At 40.9% G+C, this 14,355-nt stretch overlaps 2 protein-coding genes across 2 annotated transcripts; one reads left to right on the top strand and one right to left on the bottom strand.

Moving 5' to 3' along the window:
- Positions 1-57: 57 nt before the first annotated feature.
- tmbim4 (transmembrane BAX inhibitor motif containing 4) lies at positions 58-4,623 on the bottom strand. The gene is made up of 7 exons (XM_085138453.1): positions 4,424-4,623; positions 4,183-4,291; positions 3,276-3,381; positions 3,137-3,170; positions 2,947-3,064; positions 2,400-2,445; positions 58-1,636 (listed from the first exon to the last, which is right to left on the bottom strand). Exons 1-7 carry the CDS (start codon positions 4,512-4,514, stop codon positions 1,430-1,432), a joined length of 711 nt encoding a protein of 236 aa, XP_084994579.1. The 5' UTR covers positions 4,515-4,623; the 3' UTR covers positions 58-1,429.
- A 5,764-nt stretch (positions 4,624-10,387) lies between these two features.
- b2m (beta-2-microglobulin) lies at positions 10,388-12,489 on the top strand. Its single transcript, XM_085138458.1, has 3 exons — positions 10,388-10,530; positions 11,587-11,862; positions 12,042-12,489. Exons 1-3 carry the CDS (start codon positions 10,467-10,469, stop codon positions 12,053-12,055), a joined length of 354 nt encoding a protein of 117 aa, XP_084994584.1. The 5' UTR covers positions 10,388-10,466; the 3' UTR covers positions 12,056-12,489.
- The last annotated feature ends 1,866 nt before the right edge of the window (positions 12,490-14,355 follow it).

The raw sequence follows: 14,355 nt of genomic DNA on the forward strand, positions 1-14,355 counted from the left end.
AGCTAAACTTAATGCACACAGTGCTGTTGTTCATTAGCACACACATTTACTCAGATCAACAGATTAACAGCTCACTGTTTTAATCAAGTTAAATTAATCTAACAATCATATGTATACAATCATTATATAATCACACACATAAAGACAATGATTTCACCTCATTGTTTTAAAAAAGTCTTTTTCATGTATAGACTTCAAAAACAACTGAAACAGTGAATTTAAAACAAGAAGCTCATAAATTAAAAAGTAAATATCAAACTTTTAGAATTTAGATATTTATAAATCAGCATGTCTTCATCTGGCAGACATTAACAGGGAGAGTCTGTGGTGACTCAGCAGGAAATCTTCTGCATAACAAATTAAAACAGCAGTCGTTCACAAATGTGCACAAAGGTTTTGCCTCCTTCCTAATTTTTCTTTCTGTGTATTTGTCACATTTCAGATGTTGTACAACAGTCATATAAATAAATACATTTTAATATTAGGGAAAGACCACCTGAGCAAATATAAAATGAAGTTTTTAAATTCTAATTTTATTTAAATCCATGTCATGAACTACTTGACTACACCTAATAACTGCTCGTGTCACCCTCAGAGCTGCAATCAAGCGTTTGTGGTAACTGCCAGTGGGTCTTTGTTATCACTGAGGGACTTCAGTCCTCTTTGCAGAATTGTCATAATTTAACAAACTGGAGGGTTTCAGACACGAACCTGTTCACATCCTGCCAAAGCCGCGGCTCTCAAAGGGACACGCTGCTTTACATCGTGACGTGTTGCTTTTCTCTCAGCCTACTTAAAGATCTGCAAAGTTAAACAGACCTTTTCTGTATTTTCACCTTTATTTCAACGTCATGTACAGTTTATATAATTACTTATCAGCATCGTTCCACGAGCACGTTTGGAAAACTGACAAAATTATTATTCATGTGGTCTGCAAATCTTTGTGTGCATCATTCAGAATCCAATCAAATTCAGGAAGGAAATACTGACCAATCAGATTTGTGCACACACACGTCTGTGAACAAATCTGATTGGTCAGCATTTCCTCTCAATGATTCCTGCATTTGCATCCATCCAGCTCTTTCAGTGTGAGGCTGTCTTCACCTGCAGAGCTGCTATTTAAAATAAATGAGCTGCATTAGGGGCAGACGAGCTGCTCGTTGGCTCCATATCAAATGAGGCAGTGTGGCCTTCCTCCATAAAACGACGAGTACTTGTTGGCTTTACAAGACAGAAAAACTGATAGTGATCCACAACGCTGGTTAATTCGGGGTTTCAAACAAACAGAACAACAGAAAGAGCTTAGCAAGAACACACCGATTGTTTTAACAGTTACAAAGGTCAATAATGGGATTTTTGGTGCACCAACATCAACACTCACACAAGCATAAATTAATCACAGAACAGGCAAATTGTGGGTTTGCAGCTCTCAGTGCTTCTTCATCGAGTCGAGGACGCGCAGAATGTGCAGGAAGAGGTTGACGATGTCCAGGTAGAGGTTAATGGAGGCCAAGATGTGCTCCTCAGGAGAGAGCTGCTTCATCAGCACGCTGGTGTCGTAGATGATGAAGCCACAGAAGACCAAGGCGCCAGCTCCAGCCAGGAACAGACCTGCATCATCACTGTGGAAGAAGAGCTGCAGAGAACAGAGCACACGGGGATTTAAAGCGACTCCCATCGGTTTGCTTCTGAAGCCAAACCACCGCTGCTCTGCGTCCACCTCAAACTCTTATCTAATACCATCATCCCCGACGGTCTAGTGATTAGGCTGCTGTAATGTCCCACTTGGATCGAAAGCTTCCTGACAGATCAGAGAACCTTCAGCCTTGTTCAGCCGACTGCTCTCTGGAGGTAAAGCAGCAGCACACTCCTCACACTGACAGCACCCAGCAGCAATACTGTTAGATTTGACCAACGTGTCTGTGTTGTTTCGTCGTGTTTATAGCCCGCGTTAAACTTCACTCTGACATCTTATCCTATACAAGGAAAAGCAGCAGAACAAAGGTTTTAAACATGGAAGTCTTCTGCACTACGAGGCCTTTTATTTCAACAAGCCCTTTACCCCAGCAGGCAAGAAAAAGACCAGCTCTGCAGTTTGCTCTCTTCACAACAGGAAACTACAGGTTTCATTTGCCTGCTGTGCTTCTGTGCACGCCGTCTGCTGCTTGCTGCTTCTACCCGTGACCAGTTCACCTACTGTGGCTCGGCAAAGGTTTGATGTGGAAAAAAGTCCAACATTACAATTCTAAACTAAACTTCTTTACACTGGTGCACAGCCCATGTGTAGGCTTAGCTCAGAAATACCATCAGCCCTTTTTCTCTGCAGCTTTCTGTAGTTTGTAACTCGTTGGCCTTTGTTCCTCTTTCATTAGGCCCATGTGACACTGACATCCACTCACCCTCATGAAGGTTCCAATGATGAGGATCCACAGACAGGAGAAAAGCCTGCAGGGATGAAACACACACTCAGTTTGTCTGCACGTCAGATAGGACATCAGTGGAAAGCTCGTATACATTTATAGCTTCAGCTTGAAGGTGTTTCGTGTCGTCACAACTTTCAAAATCTACGAATGTTATATTTATATATTATCTCATCTGCATATTACATCTTGTGTGTGATCAGGCAGCACATTGAAGGAGCTCGGACTGGACTTTGTTCAGTTTCTTTAAAGACGTTTCGTTCGAGAAGCTTCTTCAGTTCTAAGAGCAACAGGTGGAGAGTCGCAGATTTGAAGCCCTGTGGGACCCAAGAGGGTCGAGGACCCCCTATTGAGCCTCTGCCCTAAAGGCTTAACATCTGTGACTCTCCACCTACTAGTCTTAGAACTGAAGAAGCTTCTCTGATGAAACGTCTTCTTAAGTCCAGACGCTTTCCTGTCTGAGCTCCTCAGACTGCGATGAGCTGGATGAACCTTCAGACATTCAAAGAGTCCTGTCAGAACTTACCAAGCTCCCATTTTGCTGAAATCTCTTTTGGACTGAAAGGTGTAGGCTGTTAATACAGCGAACACAGCACAGGTGAGAAACAAAGCTTGCAATATTGTGGAGTAATCATAGAAGGTGACTGTGGAGAGAAAGAAATCCCATCAGAGCCTGGAAGACTGGACACTAACAGAATGAAACTCTAAACACTTACGAGCTGTGGCAACAGACAGCGCCTCCAGAAGAGTCTGTAAGCAACACAACAACAACCATTATTAAATCAGCAGTTACTGAGGCTGCAGCCGCTCAGCAAATTTAAAAAATATATTCAAGAAACTGAAAACAAAACTTACAAATGCAAACAGGAGGTAGAGGTTAGCTGGATGTTGGTGCCTGTACACAGCTAGAGCCACCAGAAGAACCAGCGAGAGCAGAGATGAAGCCATCACCACAGCTGGGCTGAGGAAGCAACCAGGTCACAGTGAGACAACAAGGAGAACCAAGCTTCATAGAGATTATGTGCAAAACACTCGGAAAACTAAGGATCATTTTATAACAGCAGGTAGCACAGACAGCACGCTGTGGACAGGTGATCAGACTACATGCAGCCACTCATCACCTCTTAACACTTTGCTCAGAAAAAGAGAAATAAGAGAAACAATTTACTGAACCCTGCAAACAGAAATGGAATTACAGCTTACAGGCGAAACTGGTTTCTCGTGGATCTATACCTGTACCAGGCTGTAATCACAGCAGATGAAGACTGGTGAATCACACCATCTTTTGTTTATGTTTATTTCATTGCTGTACTGTAAGAAGTGTTAGTTTTTTTTGTGTTTAAAGACTAACCATAAGGCAGTGCACCTAAAAGAGCTGTGAGACATTGTGCAAATGTGTAACGTTGCTGTCTATACATTTGCAGCAGTAAAGACGAAGCTACACTGCTTTTGATTCATATTAATCCAAGTGTGCAGCATAATGACAAAGCAAATCTAATATTTGCAAGAATACGATGACACTATGATACAACAATATCAAGTCTGTCTCTTTGAAACTGCACAACACTGAGATAGGAGATTTTCTCATGTATTTGCTGGCATCACTAAATATTACACATATTGAGGAGGCGGAGTTAACCATTACTGCCAACTCCTGCGTAAACATGGATGATGTAATGAAAGCAGACGAGGAGCTTCAGCAGGAGATAATGTAACTTCAGATTCTCAGCACCTGGTTATGTATTAAGCAGCTCATTCTCACCTTGCGATAACAAACTCCTTGATGGTCTGAGAGAACATGAAGAGAGCAGAGGTGGCTGTGGTCAGGATGATCTGCAAGCTCAGGAGGGTGTACACCTTCCTTAGAAAGCCTAATGAACCAAGAAACAGCGTTACAGTAGCTCAAAACCCATCGGAGGGTAACGAAACCAATAACAACTGTGTAGAGGAAAACACGGCCAACGATATCAGTGTTAGCTAGATAGCGCGGGTCTGCTACTCACCCATACGGATCTGAACACTGGCCGTAGCAACATTAGTGCCGTAGTTAAAATCGTCTTCGATGGAAGACCGCGGGTATTTTTCACTGCTCATCTTGATAAACCAGCGTTTTCTTGAGCTGTTCTTGTTTCTCAAGCTACGTAGTCGTTTTACGGAAGAGTAGAGTCCTTTTCTTCTTCTAGATTTTATCGGCTGTTGGAAAACAACTGAACGGTGCATTACCGCCACCAACTGGTGTGGAGTGTGAACTGCAACGTGGCTCAAAAAAACCTCAAATCCTCCCAAAGTATTTACCCTCTTTTAAAACTGAAATTAAGACCTGATAACTTTCACTTCTTGAGTCCATATGCAGTAAATCAATCTATGAAAATGAAAAGATCTAGTTTCATTTTTATGTTCCTGAGGTTTTGGGTCAGTTGTCTAAAATAACATGTTCCACAGTCTAAGGAGCTTGGAAAGAAAAGCGTCTGGACTTCTTTAAGTTGCTTGAAGACGTTTCACCTCTCATCCGAGAAGCTTCTTCAGTTCTAGGGTCAAATGGTGAGAGGTGAAACGTCTTCTCTAAATAATCTCAAATGATTCCTTGAACAGGACAATGAGTTCACTGTACTTAAATGACAACGATGGCCACCAGATCACAATCCAATGGTGCGCCTTTGGGATGTAGTTGGATGGAGGATTTGAATGAATGGCAGACAAATATTTAGCAACTATAGTTATATGTGATGCTATCACATCAATAAGGAGCAAAACTCCAGAATGTTTGTCTTGATGCACGCTCAATCATCCAGGTAAGGGAATCCTAGAAAGTTTATTGTGTCCATCTGGACGTTTTCAGTGGGAGAAACGTTTCGTCATCATCAGGTGACGTCTTCAGTCTCAGCTGACTGCAGGTTTCAACCTTATAAACAGTGACTGAACAATAGGCTGAGAGGTCAGGTCCTTCATCATTAATGATCAATGCTCATGCAAACTGCCATGACCATTGATCAACAGCCACGGATCAAAGATAATTGATTAATGACAATTGATCAATGGGGAATGGCTGCAATCACAGCATTGTAAGATGGTGACAGATGTACCCTTAGGCCCCTCCTCCATTCAGAGATGGTCTTTCCCTTTTCACGTAAATGGCCTCCTTGACTCCGCCCTCAAACCAGCGTTCCTCCCTGTCCAGGATGTTACATCCTCATCACTGAAAGAGTGTCCACTGGCCTGCAGGTGTAGATAGACTGCAGAGTCCTGCGGGGACCTGATCCATAGGATGGACCAATTTTTGCCACAGTGTGTTTTGGGGTTTAAAAGCCACAGAGACACAGTGTTTAGAGAAAATGCGTCTCAGCTGTTTCAATACTCCTGACACATACAGGATCACGAAGGGTTCCCCTTAGGCGGCAGTTGTCCTTCTTCTCTCCTGGATCAGCTGGGGATTTTTTAGGCGCCTTTCCAGGTTTGACAAATGTCCAGCTGGGATAAACACATCAACTCAGGGCTTCTTTGATATGATGTTCTTCTGCTTCCCTAGCAACTGTATCTATGGTGTTTACTCTGTGTTGTAGCGTCCTGATGACACCTTGACGAAATGAAATCTTAAATACTGAAATGTATGCTTTGGTTTGTGGTACACGTGGAGTTTAAAATGTTCCCCATTACTGACGAAACTCTCACAGTCTATGAAGCCTAGCCTATCATTATTCATATAGTTGGGTTATTTAACATAATTCCTGGTTCTTTGATAACAGAGGAAGGTGTTTCACTATGGGTATCGCCTTGGCGTGACTGTAGAATATATATAAATATAATGGAAGTGCTGGATATATATATAGTCTTCAGTCAGAAAGACTGCAGCAGTCCAGGATTAATTGTCTTTAATTAAGCTCCACAGAAGATTCTTCTGAAGCTTGCCAGGCTTAATCCAAATGCAGTGCAGCCATACGTGAACTCATTGTTGTAGAAGATACAGTATATGTGAATATAAGCATGGTTTTCATGAAACAGAAACAGGCAATTCTGTAATTAGTAGAGTCAAAGACAACTAAGAAACAATCACAACACATCCACGCAACACAGCAATATTTTACCATGTCCACAAGGGGGCACTGTAGACCACAAGTTGGCTAAATAGCACATCTGACAAGTTGCTAGTAGTAAGGCAAGAACATGGCTAACAACAGTTAAACTAAACCATAAACAATTGAAAAATCCTTTAACCGCTGGATGTAATCATCACTGGAGATTCTGACCACTGCTACTAACTCTGCACTAAATAATTAATTCTACCAACGTGGTATCACTATACTGAGGCATAACGTCAACATTCACAAACAGCTGCAGCCATCATCATACCAGCTAACCTGTCAAAGGGAATAACACTTACAGGTTCATTAACACACATGTAATCACACAAAACCGCGGCTGCTTTAGTCTCTCCCTCTGCTGAACTCTGCTGAGCGCTTATTCCTGTTGGGTGCGCTTGATTCATGCCTCTAGACATCCTGAGGCCAAGACAGAGCAGGAAATTTGACCAGTGACCAACTGCAGAAGCTCCAATGACACCACAGGTATGTCCTAATTCCTAGGCTGCATCCTTCGGAGGCCGCATTTGAAGTCACATCCAGGCGACAAAGGCTGCTCTGAATGTGGCCAACAATTGCGTCCTCCTTTTCCCCAGATTTAAAGGATGGGTCGGATGGGTCATTCGAGGCCCACCATATCCCAGAACTCATAGCCAAGTCCAGTTTCCAACAATGGCGGCAGCCACTTAGTTTTAATATTACTCTTATTACTCTTTCTGGATCACAAAATAAACTTTTAAGATATTTTCATGTAGCTGTGTCAACTTCAAATATCTGCTCGGTTTATCAAGACATCACATATTTGCAAAAGTGCTCCGACGTTTTCTGAGACGTCTGTGACCCACCAGCTCGATCGCTGACCTGGAGGTCGAGGGTCACTAGAGCCCGGCGAGAACAGCGAACTCCATCGTTTTCAGACTCTGCAGTGACACTGTGTCATTTCTCCACAAGTCTTTCCTCCAGGAGGAGATGCAGACTGACAGAGTGCTCCTGGTGTACTGTAAACCTCTGGAGACTGAACCTTGAACTTGGATTGGTTTGGTTATCCCAACACTTTCCTTCTGTTTGGGGGAGAAGAGACGGGGGACACAGAGTGTTGCTGTGACAAAAGACTGAACCTTTCTTTTTCCTTTCAAGCTCGTTCTTTGCAGCAACTGCTGTCTTGGATTTTCTATCTTGAGCTGGTGGGCAGACACAGTCGGCCGGTGCTGAGAGGAGTGCTGTCATGGTTCTGGGTCATTTTGACCCAGCATTTTAATAATAATAATAATAATAATAATGGGTTGCATTTATATAGCGCTTTTCGAGGCCCTCAAAGCGCTTTACAATGCCACTATTCATTCACTCTCACATTCACACACTGGTGGAGGCAGCTACAGTTGTAGCCACAGCTGCCCTGGGGCAGACTGACAGAAGCGAGGCTGCCATATCGCGCCATCGGCTCCTCTGGCCATCACCAGTAGGTGGTAGGCGAAGTGTCTTGCCCAAGGACACAACAACCGGGACAGAGAGAGCTGGCAGATCCAACCGGCGACCTTCCGATTACAAGACGAACACCCAACTCTTGAGCCACGATCGCACAATCGATTTTGAGTTCTTAGGTTTTTGTTTATTTTCACATTATTGTTTTCTGATCCTCTTGTGATTTGTTGATTATTATTAGGATTCTCTGTCTCTGTTTATTGGTGTTTAGAGATCAGTTCTTTGGTTGTGTCTCATGTTTAGTGTAGGTTCAGTTCTGTGTCTAGTCTGCGTCTTTGTGTAATGGTTTCTTGTTTCCTGTTTTATTGTGAAAGTCCGTGTCTCATGTGAGTGTGTTCAGTTTTGCCTCCCTCGTCTCGTCACTTCCAGCTGTGTGTAATCTCCCCGTGTTCTTCTGTGTGTATTTAAGTCGTGTCTTCTTATAGTCGCTGGTCTGTCTGGTTGTGCTTCAGCCGTCATACGCCTCTGTTCACCTTCATGCTCGTGTTTAGTAGTTTCGTTTTCCCAGTTCAGGTTATCTTTAGTCTGTTCGCTGTTTTCAGCTTGTGTTTTGTCTTACAATAAACCTCCTTCGCACCTCCACGAGTGCCTGCAATCGGATCCTCCTTTATTTCCCCCACACGGCTCACCCCACTCGCAGGGACAAGTCCTGTTGCTGAGGTTGGGTTCATCCTGTAATCTGTCATGAACTACTTGCACTGTTTCAATGACTGGAGTGAAGAGAGATGTAACATCATATGAGAGGAAACATTGCTCCCACTGGAAATGTTGCAGTCAGATGAACTGAATCGTCTTTTTGGGATTTCCAGCCTGTTGTTGTTCACATTAAAGCAAATCTTAAGCCAAAGAGTTTTCACTTTGGTCAAATTTGTCTTTGTCACCTGTCCTGAGACAGTCTTGCAGATCACATATTTTATTATCTGGTAGTTAAAGCTTTGGATTGCACAGCTGTGGACTTCTCTATGTTAAGTGAAGCACAATTCATGATTAAAAGTATATATTAGACAATTGAAAGCAGGAAATATTTGTGATTGATGGGAAGATGCTGTGGTTTAGACTCAGCACTCCCCGATTTGTTCTCCTCGTCGTCCTTCCACATGGAAACCAGTTGACCTCCAGTCCTGTGTGAGAAACCTCCAGCCTACCTCACAGTTGTTACCGGGCTACACTCAGCTCTGTCTGTCCCTCTGAGTTAACCCTTCACACCCTGAGATTAGTGCTCGGATCCTTTTAATGACGAGTGTATCAAACCTATTATCAGCACACTAATGTTAAAAAGAAACTGTCAAAAAACACATTTTTTATTTTTTACATTTAGTGTTCCAAGTGTTACCACAGACGTATAATCTGCTGCACAAACTGTCTTAAGAAGGCCAATCTGATGGAGGCAATCCAGGTCAGCTGGGCGATGACCTCATATGCTCCACCCCGGACATGAAAGGAGAAAACAACAACCAGCGCTAGTCTGTCACAACACTGAATTCATGAAAATGAAACTAAAATTAAAGATTTTTCACACAATAAAAACTAAAATAGGCGACAGGAAATTAACTGAAACCAAACAGAAACCAAACAGAAAACGAATAGTGAGAACAGTTTGATTAAAACACAAAATTATGGATTTATTCATTATTTTGTTTCTCTTGTGATATCAAATTTGGTGATCGTGGCTTGTATCCTGTAGATTTTCCTCAGAGTCCCCCTGTTTGTGTGTTAATGAAGGAGATGCATTATTTGTCTTTTGAAAGTATGAATAAATGTAGAAGCAGCACAAAATATACCAAATCATAAAGAAATCAGACTTACTGATTATGGTAAATGGACTGGTTGTTATATAGCTCTTTTCTGAGTCCTTTAATACAACATGTATCACTTTAGCACCTTTTTCCTGTGATTAAATGCTTTCTCTCTAACATTCACACGCTGATGGATCGGAGACCAGCTTGGGTTAGCAGCCAGGGATCAAACCACCAACTTCTGATCAGGTAACCTGCTCTACCTTCTGCACTACAATCACCCAGCTGTCCAAAATGTGCCTGAACAACTCATATACAAATTTAAAGGAATTAAAACCAAACGAGAATAAAACTGAGGGGGAAAAGTTAAGAAAACAAAAAATAAGTGAATAAAGACGAGAAAAAGAAAACAGAATCTGAAACGATGGAACTATAAATACTTTAGCATAAGATCATTATTATTATTAACAACAATAATTACAGAATATCATAAATAATAGTTCTGTGGAGATTAAAACTTCAGGTAGTTTCCAGGGAGGTCCCACATGTGCCTGTCATGAGTGAACGAAACCTCTTTACTAGGATTCTACCTGGTAACAGCATGAGAGAAATTAATGATTGGCCCGTGTGGCTGTGGGCGGTCTTACAGCGCTTGCATATACTCACGCGCTCCACCTTTTTACTTTATTCTAGCTTCGCAAGCGCGAGAGACAAACAGCTGTCAGCAGCATCTGCGACTACGAAGACAAAACATGAAGGCCGTCCTGTGTGTGGCTGTTATCGCAGCTGTTTACTGCGCAGTGGAGGCGAAAAACTGTAAGTACTTTTTCAAAAAGTCTCCCTGAAATACTGAAGGTTAAGTCCTGTCGTTTAACTGAACAGTATAAAAGTTCAAGTCAAATAGTTTCTATCCTTTATGGCTACGTGTAAATCTGAATCACGGTTTGGTTAGTCTGTAAGTTTTACGTCATATTTTTATACGTTTTTCAACATAAAAGAAAGCCGTGAGGGAGGGGTTCATAAGCTGCTTTGATTTGAGGAAAACAAAGCTGCGTTTATCGACTCTAAACGGTTTCAGTCCAGAGACGATTCGTTTTAACTGGACAATAAATGTAATAATAATAATGTAATGTAATAAATGTAAGGAGAAAACCAGTCCACGGTGTTTTTAACAGAGTGGAATTCCCCCAGCTTTTTGGATTTGGTTTCGATTTCTTGTAAATACATAGAGCGCCCTCAGCTGGCTGCAGGATATTTTAATACATTTCTCTTCTTACTATTTCTGTCCTTTCATTGCAAAAGTAATTACTTGGTTGTATCTGCTGATGTTGTTGAGGACGATCCACTTTCACACTCGTCGAATGATTCAGTGTGAAAGCATCAGTCTGTGAGCACGTCCCGTTTTATCAGGGGTAAATAAATTTGTCGTGTTGGGGATAAAAATACATTTACAGGTAACAAGACAAAAACAGGAAAGTCATTCAAACACCAATTCAGTTCTGTTTTCAGCAAGTGAGTCTTTTCATATTTATAGTCTAAGCCAGCGGTCCCCAACCCCCGGGCCGCGGACCGGTACCGGCCGCAAGAGGCTCGTGTGTGAAATTCATGGTTTTTATCGTTTTTAGTGTTAACTCGGTTTCCCTGGGTCTTTTCATTGTGTTATGAATAAATCTTCTTTTTTGGTTTTATGTTGTTATATTTATCACCTCAAAGTCCGTGAAAGTATTGTCGGATATAAACCGGTCCATGGCGCAAAAAAGGTTGGGGACCGCTGAAATCGTCATAACGAAACTGGCCTCAGACAGGCTGGACCACTTCTGAATACTGATGCCTTATTAAGGATATTACTTTCTCTTTCATTCTTGCCTTTAGCTCCACCAAAGACTCAGGTTTACAGCCGTAATCCTGGAAAGTATGGAGAGGCAAATGTCTTGATCTGCCACGTGAGTGATTTCCACCCCCCTGACATCACCATCAGACTGCTGAAGAATGGGGTAGAAATTCCTGAGGCCAAGCAGACTGACCTGGTCTTCAACCAGGACTGGCACTTCCATCTGACCAAGCACGTCGCTTTTACACCAAAGGAAGGAGAAAACTACGCCTGCGAAGTCACTCATGGGACACGTGCAACACAAACCTTTGGTTGGGGTGAGTTAAGATAGCCAACACTATATACAGTCATAAGCATTATGTAGTAACCTCAAATTTAAAAAGAATACGAAAGAAAATTAAAGATGTTCAATACTTTTATAAATAAATCAGTGGTGAATGAAATTGTCTTTCTGTGCTTTTATGAAATAAATAACCTTAATATTTTCTCTTTACAGAGTCAAACATGTAAACACCAATGGGGACCAAAGAGTGTCACATCTGATCCACACAGCTGCTGATTGGTCATGTTGTCCCCGCTATCTGTCCTTCCTGTACAATCAGAGTCCGCCGTGTAGCGTCAGATTTGTTTCTTCTCATCAGAATAATTATCAGTAACATATTAGGTAACAGTAATTTCTCAATATTATTTTGGTATGATGTAGAGATTATAAAAAATTAGGGTGTCACTTTTTGCTGGTTTGCCTTTGACTAAGTGGATTTGCTCTGCTGTAATCACAAAAACCTCGTTTGTTTCACCCTGTTGTAATATTTTTCCATATGTGAGGGGTTCTTTGGCTATTATGCAATAAACTGTTTTTATACCTAATTGAGTTTCTCAAATGATAGAATAATGGGTTATATGTAAGTGTGTATAATGTAAAATAATAAAAATTCTTGAAAATTTCTGGTGTTTTTATTATTATTTTTTACAAAAACCCTAAAATGTATCCTTTTATACAGAAATATTGATCAATATTTCTGTATAAAAGGATACATTTTAGGGTTTTTATTCATTTCTTTATGTTGTGAAAACAAATGTGCTGTGTGTGTGTTCATCAGGCATCTCCACGAGTTTGAGAGTCCTGCAAAGTGTCTCTTGACAGACAATCATGAAAACGATCATTTGCGTGAGTCTTTGTAGTCCTGTAAAAACAAAACAAACATCTTCTCACATCCTCCAGCTTCACTGTGTTTATGCTAACATAGCTGTGTTGCTAGCTACCACATAGCACATCATTATATAGCAGCTAGCCCAACTTCAGTAACCCTACAAACGTCACTGCTGTTTAGTTTTCTGTCTTCATTTATGTTGGAAGTGATAGCAGAGCTGTACGTTTGAATTTTTCAGAAATCTCTCAGAACATGCTCTATCATGTTTAGGTGGAAGCTAGCAAGCTAACTTCCTGCTAACTTCTAACTCTGTTGAATTTAATAAATTCTGTTTTCATGGATGTTAAACTTAATTGTTACAGAAGATCACCGTTGGACTTTGCACTTCACTTTGTGTTTTGAAACTGTTTTTGGGCACTGTAAATAAACACACTGTGTACTTTGCACCCAGAGCTCAGCGACTGAGTCTGCATTTTTCCATTACCCGTGACAACAGTGTTCGTTTGACTTTGGGACCTGCAGAAGATTTGTATGTTATCATAAAAAGCTAGTTTAGGTATTTGGACTATATTTTCATATAGTCCAAATAGTTTTTAAAGTTTTAAAAACTGAGCTTTAAATTATTAGCGGTAATAAAAACTGAGAAAAGCCGACAGTGATCCCTGACTGTTTTTATGGGCTTGTTGAGATTAAGTAGAACAAGATACAAAGAATTAAAATACGTTAAAAACACAACAGACTTAATAAATGCAGAGTACGTTGGGCCCGGAAGCAGGATTCATCATGTCATCACTTAAAGACCGGATAAACTTTTTTAAAATTAATTAAACAAATGTAACAAGTACAAAAAATATGGCAACATTTGCAAAGCCTTTTCCAATTTAAACAAATAAAAACCGTACTCCATGCAATACTGTACTAAGTGCCACTCAAAATTTGCCACTGCCATGTGCAATATTTCATTTGCCCCCCAGCCCACAATTGTGTTTATATTATTTTCATTATCTGTAATTAAATTAAATAAATAAATAAAAAGTAATTAAATAAATTAATAAAATTAAAAGACATAAAATAAAATACAATTCTAACCTGGGTGTTTTCTAAAAGCTTTAGTGCATAACCATATGATGCAGAGCCACAGCTTGTTTTTGTCCATGAACTTTACAGATGAGGAGCCAGAGTTCACTGTGAAAAAGGACGGCCTTGTTGTCAGAAATCGACATTTATGAATGAAGAATTTACCCATAATAATGATCACATTTAAGACATTTTCAAATTTCTTTTTTTCTTAAAGATCCAAAAATAATTTTTTGAAAATTTACGTAAGTTTGGAATCTTTGGGAAAAGCCAGTAGATCGTCCCACGGGGCTTTACAGTGTATACACTGGTAAAATAAATGTTTTGTCATTCAGTATTCCCATCACAGAAAGAACTATTCAAATTCAAATTTTATTTGTGGCATTCACAGTCATACACAGTACGACATGCAGTGAAATGTCGGAGCAGTCGTGACGGCAGCCGACCTCACCGGCGCCATCTTGAGTTATTATCAACACCAAAACGATGTGTGGGAAATTCTTTGGAAAGGTAAACACCTGAGAGGATTTTCTAAGGTCTGTCAATAAAGTACAAAGCAGCAATTCCAGGCTGTTGTGCCAA

Source organism: Neolamprologus multifasciatus, chromosome 17 (genome assembly GCF_963576455.1).
Source record: "Neolamprologus multifasciatus chromosome 17, fNeoMul1.2, whole genome shotgun sequence".
In the NCBI taxonomy this organism is placed as follows: Eukaryota; Metazoa; Chordata; class Actinopteri; order Cichliformes; family Cichlidae; genus Neolamprologus; species Neolamprologus multifasciatus.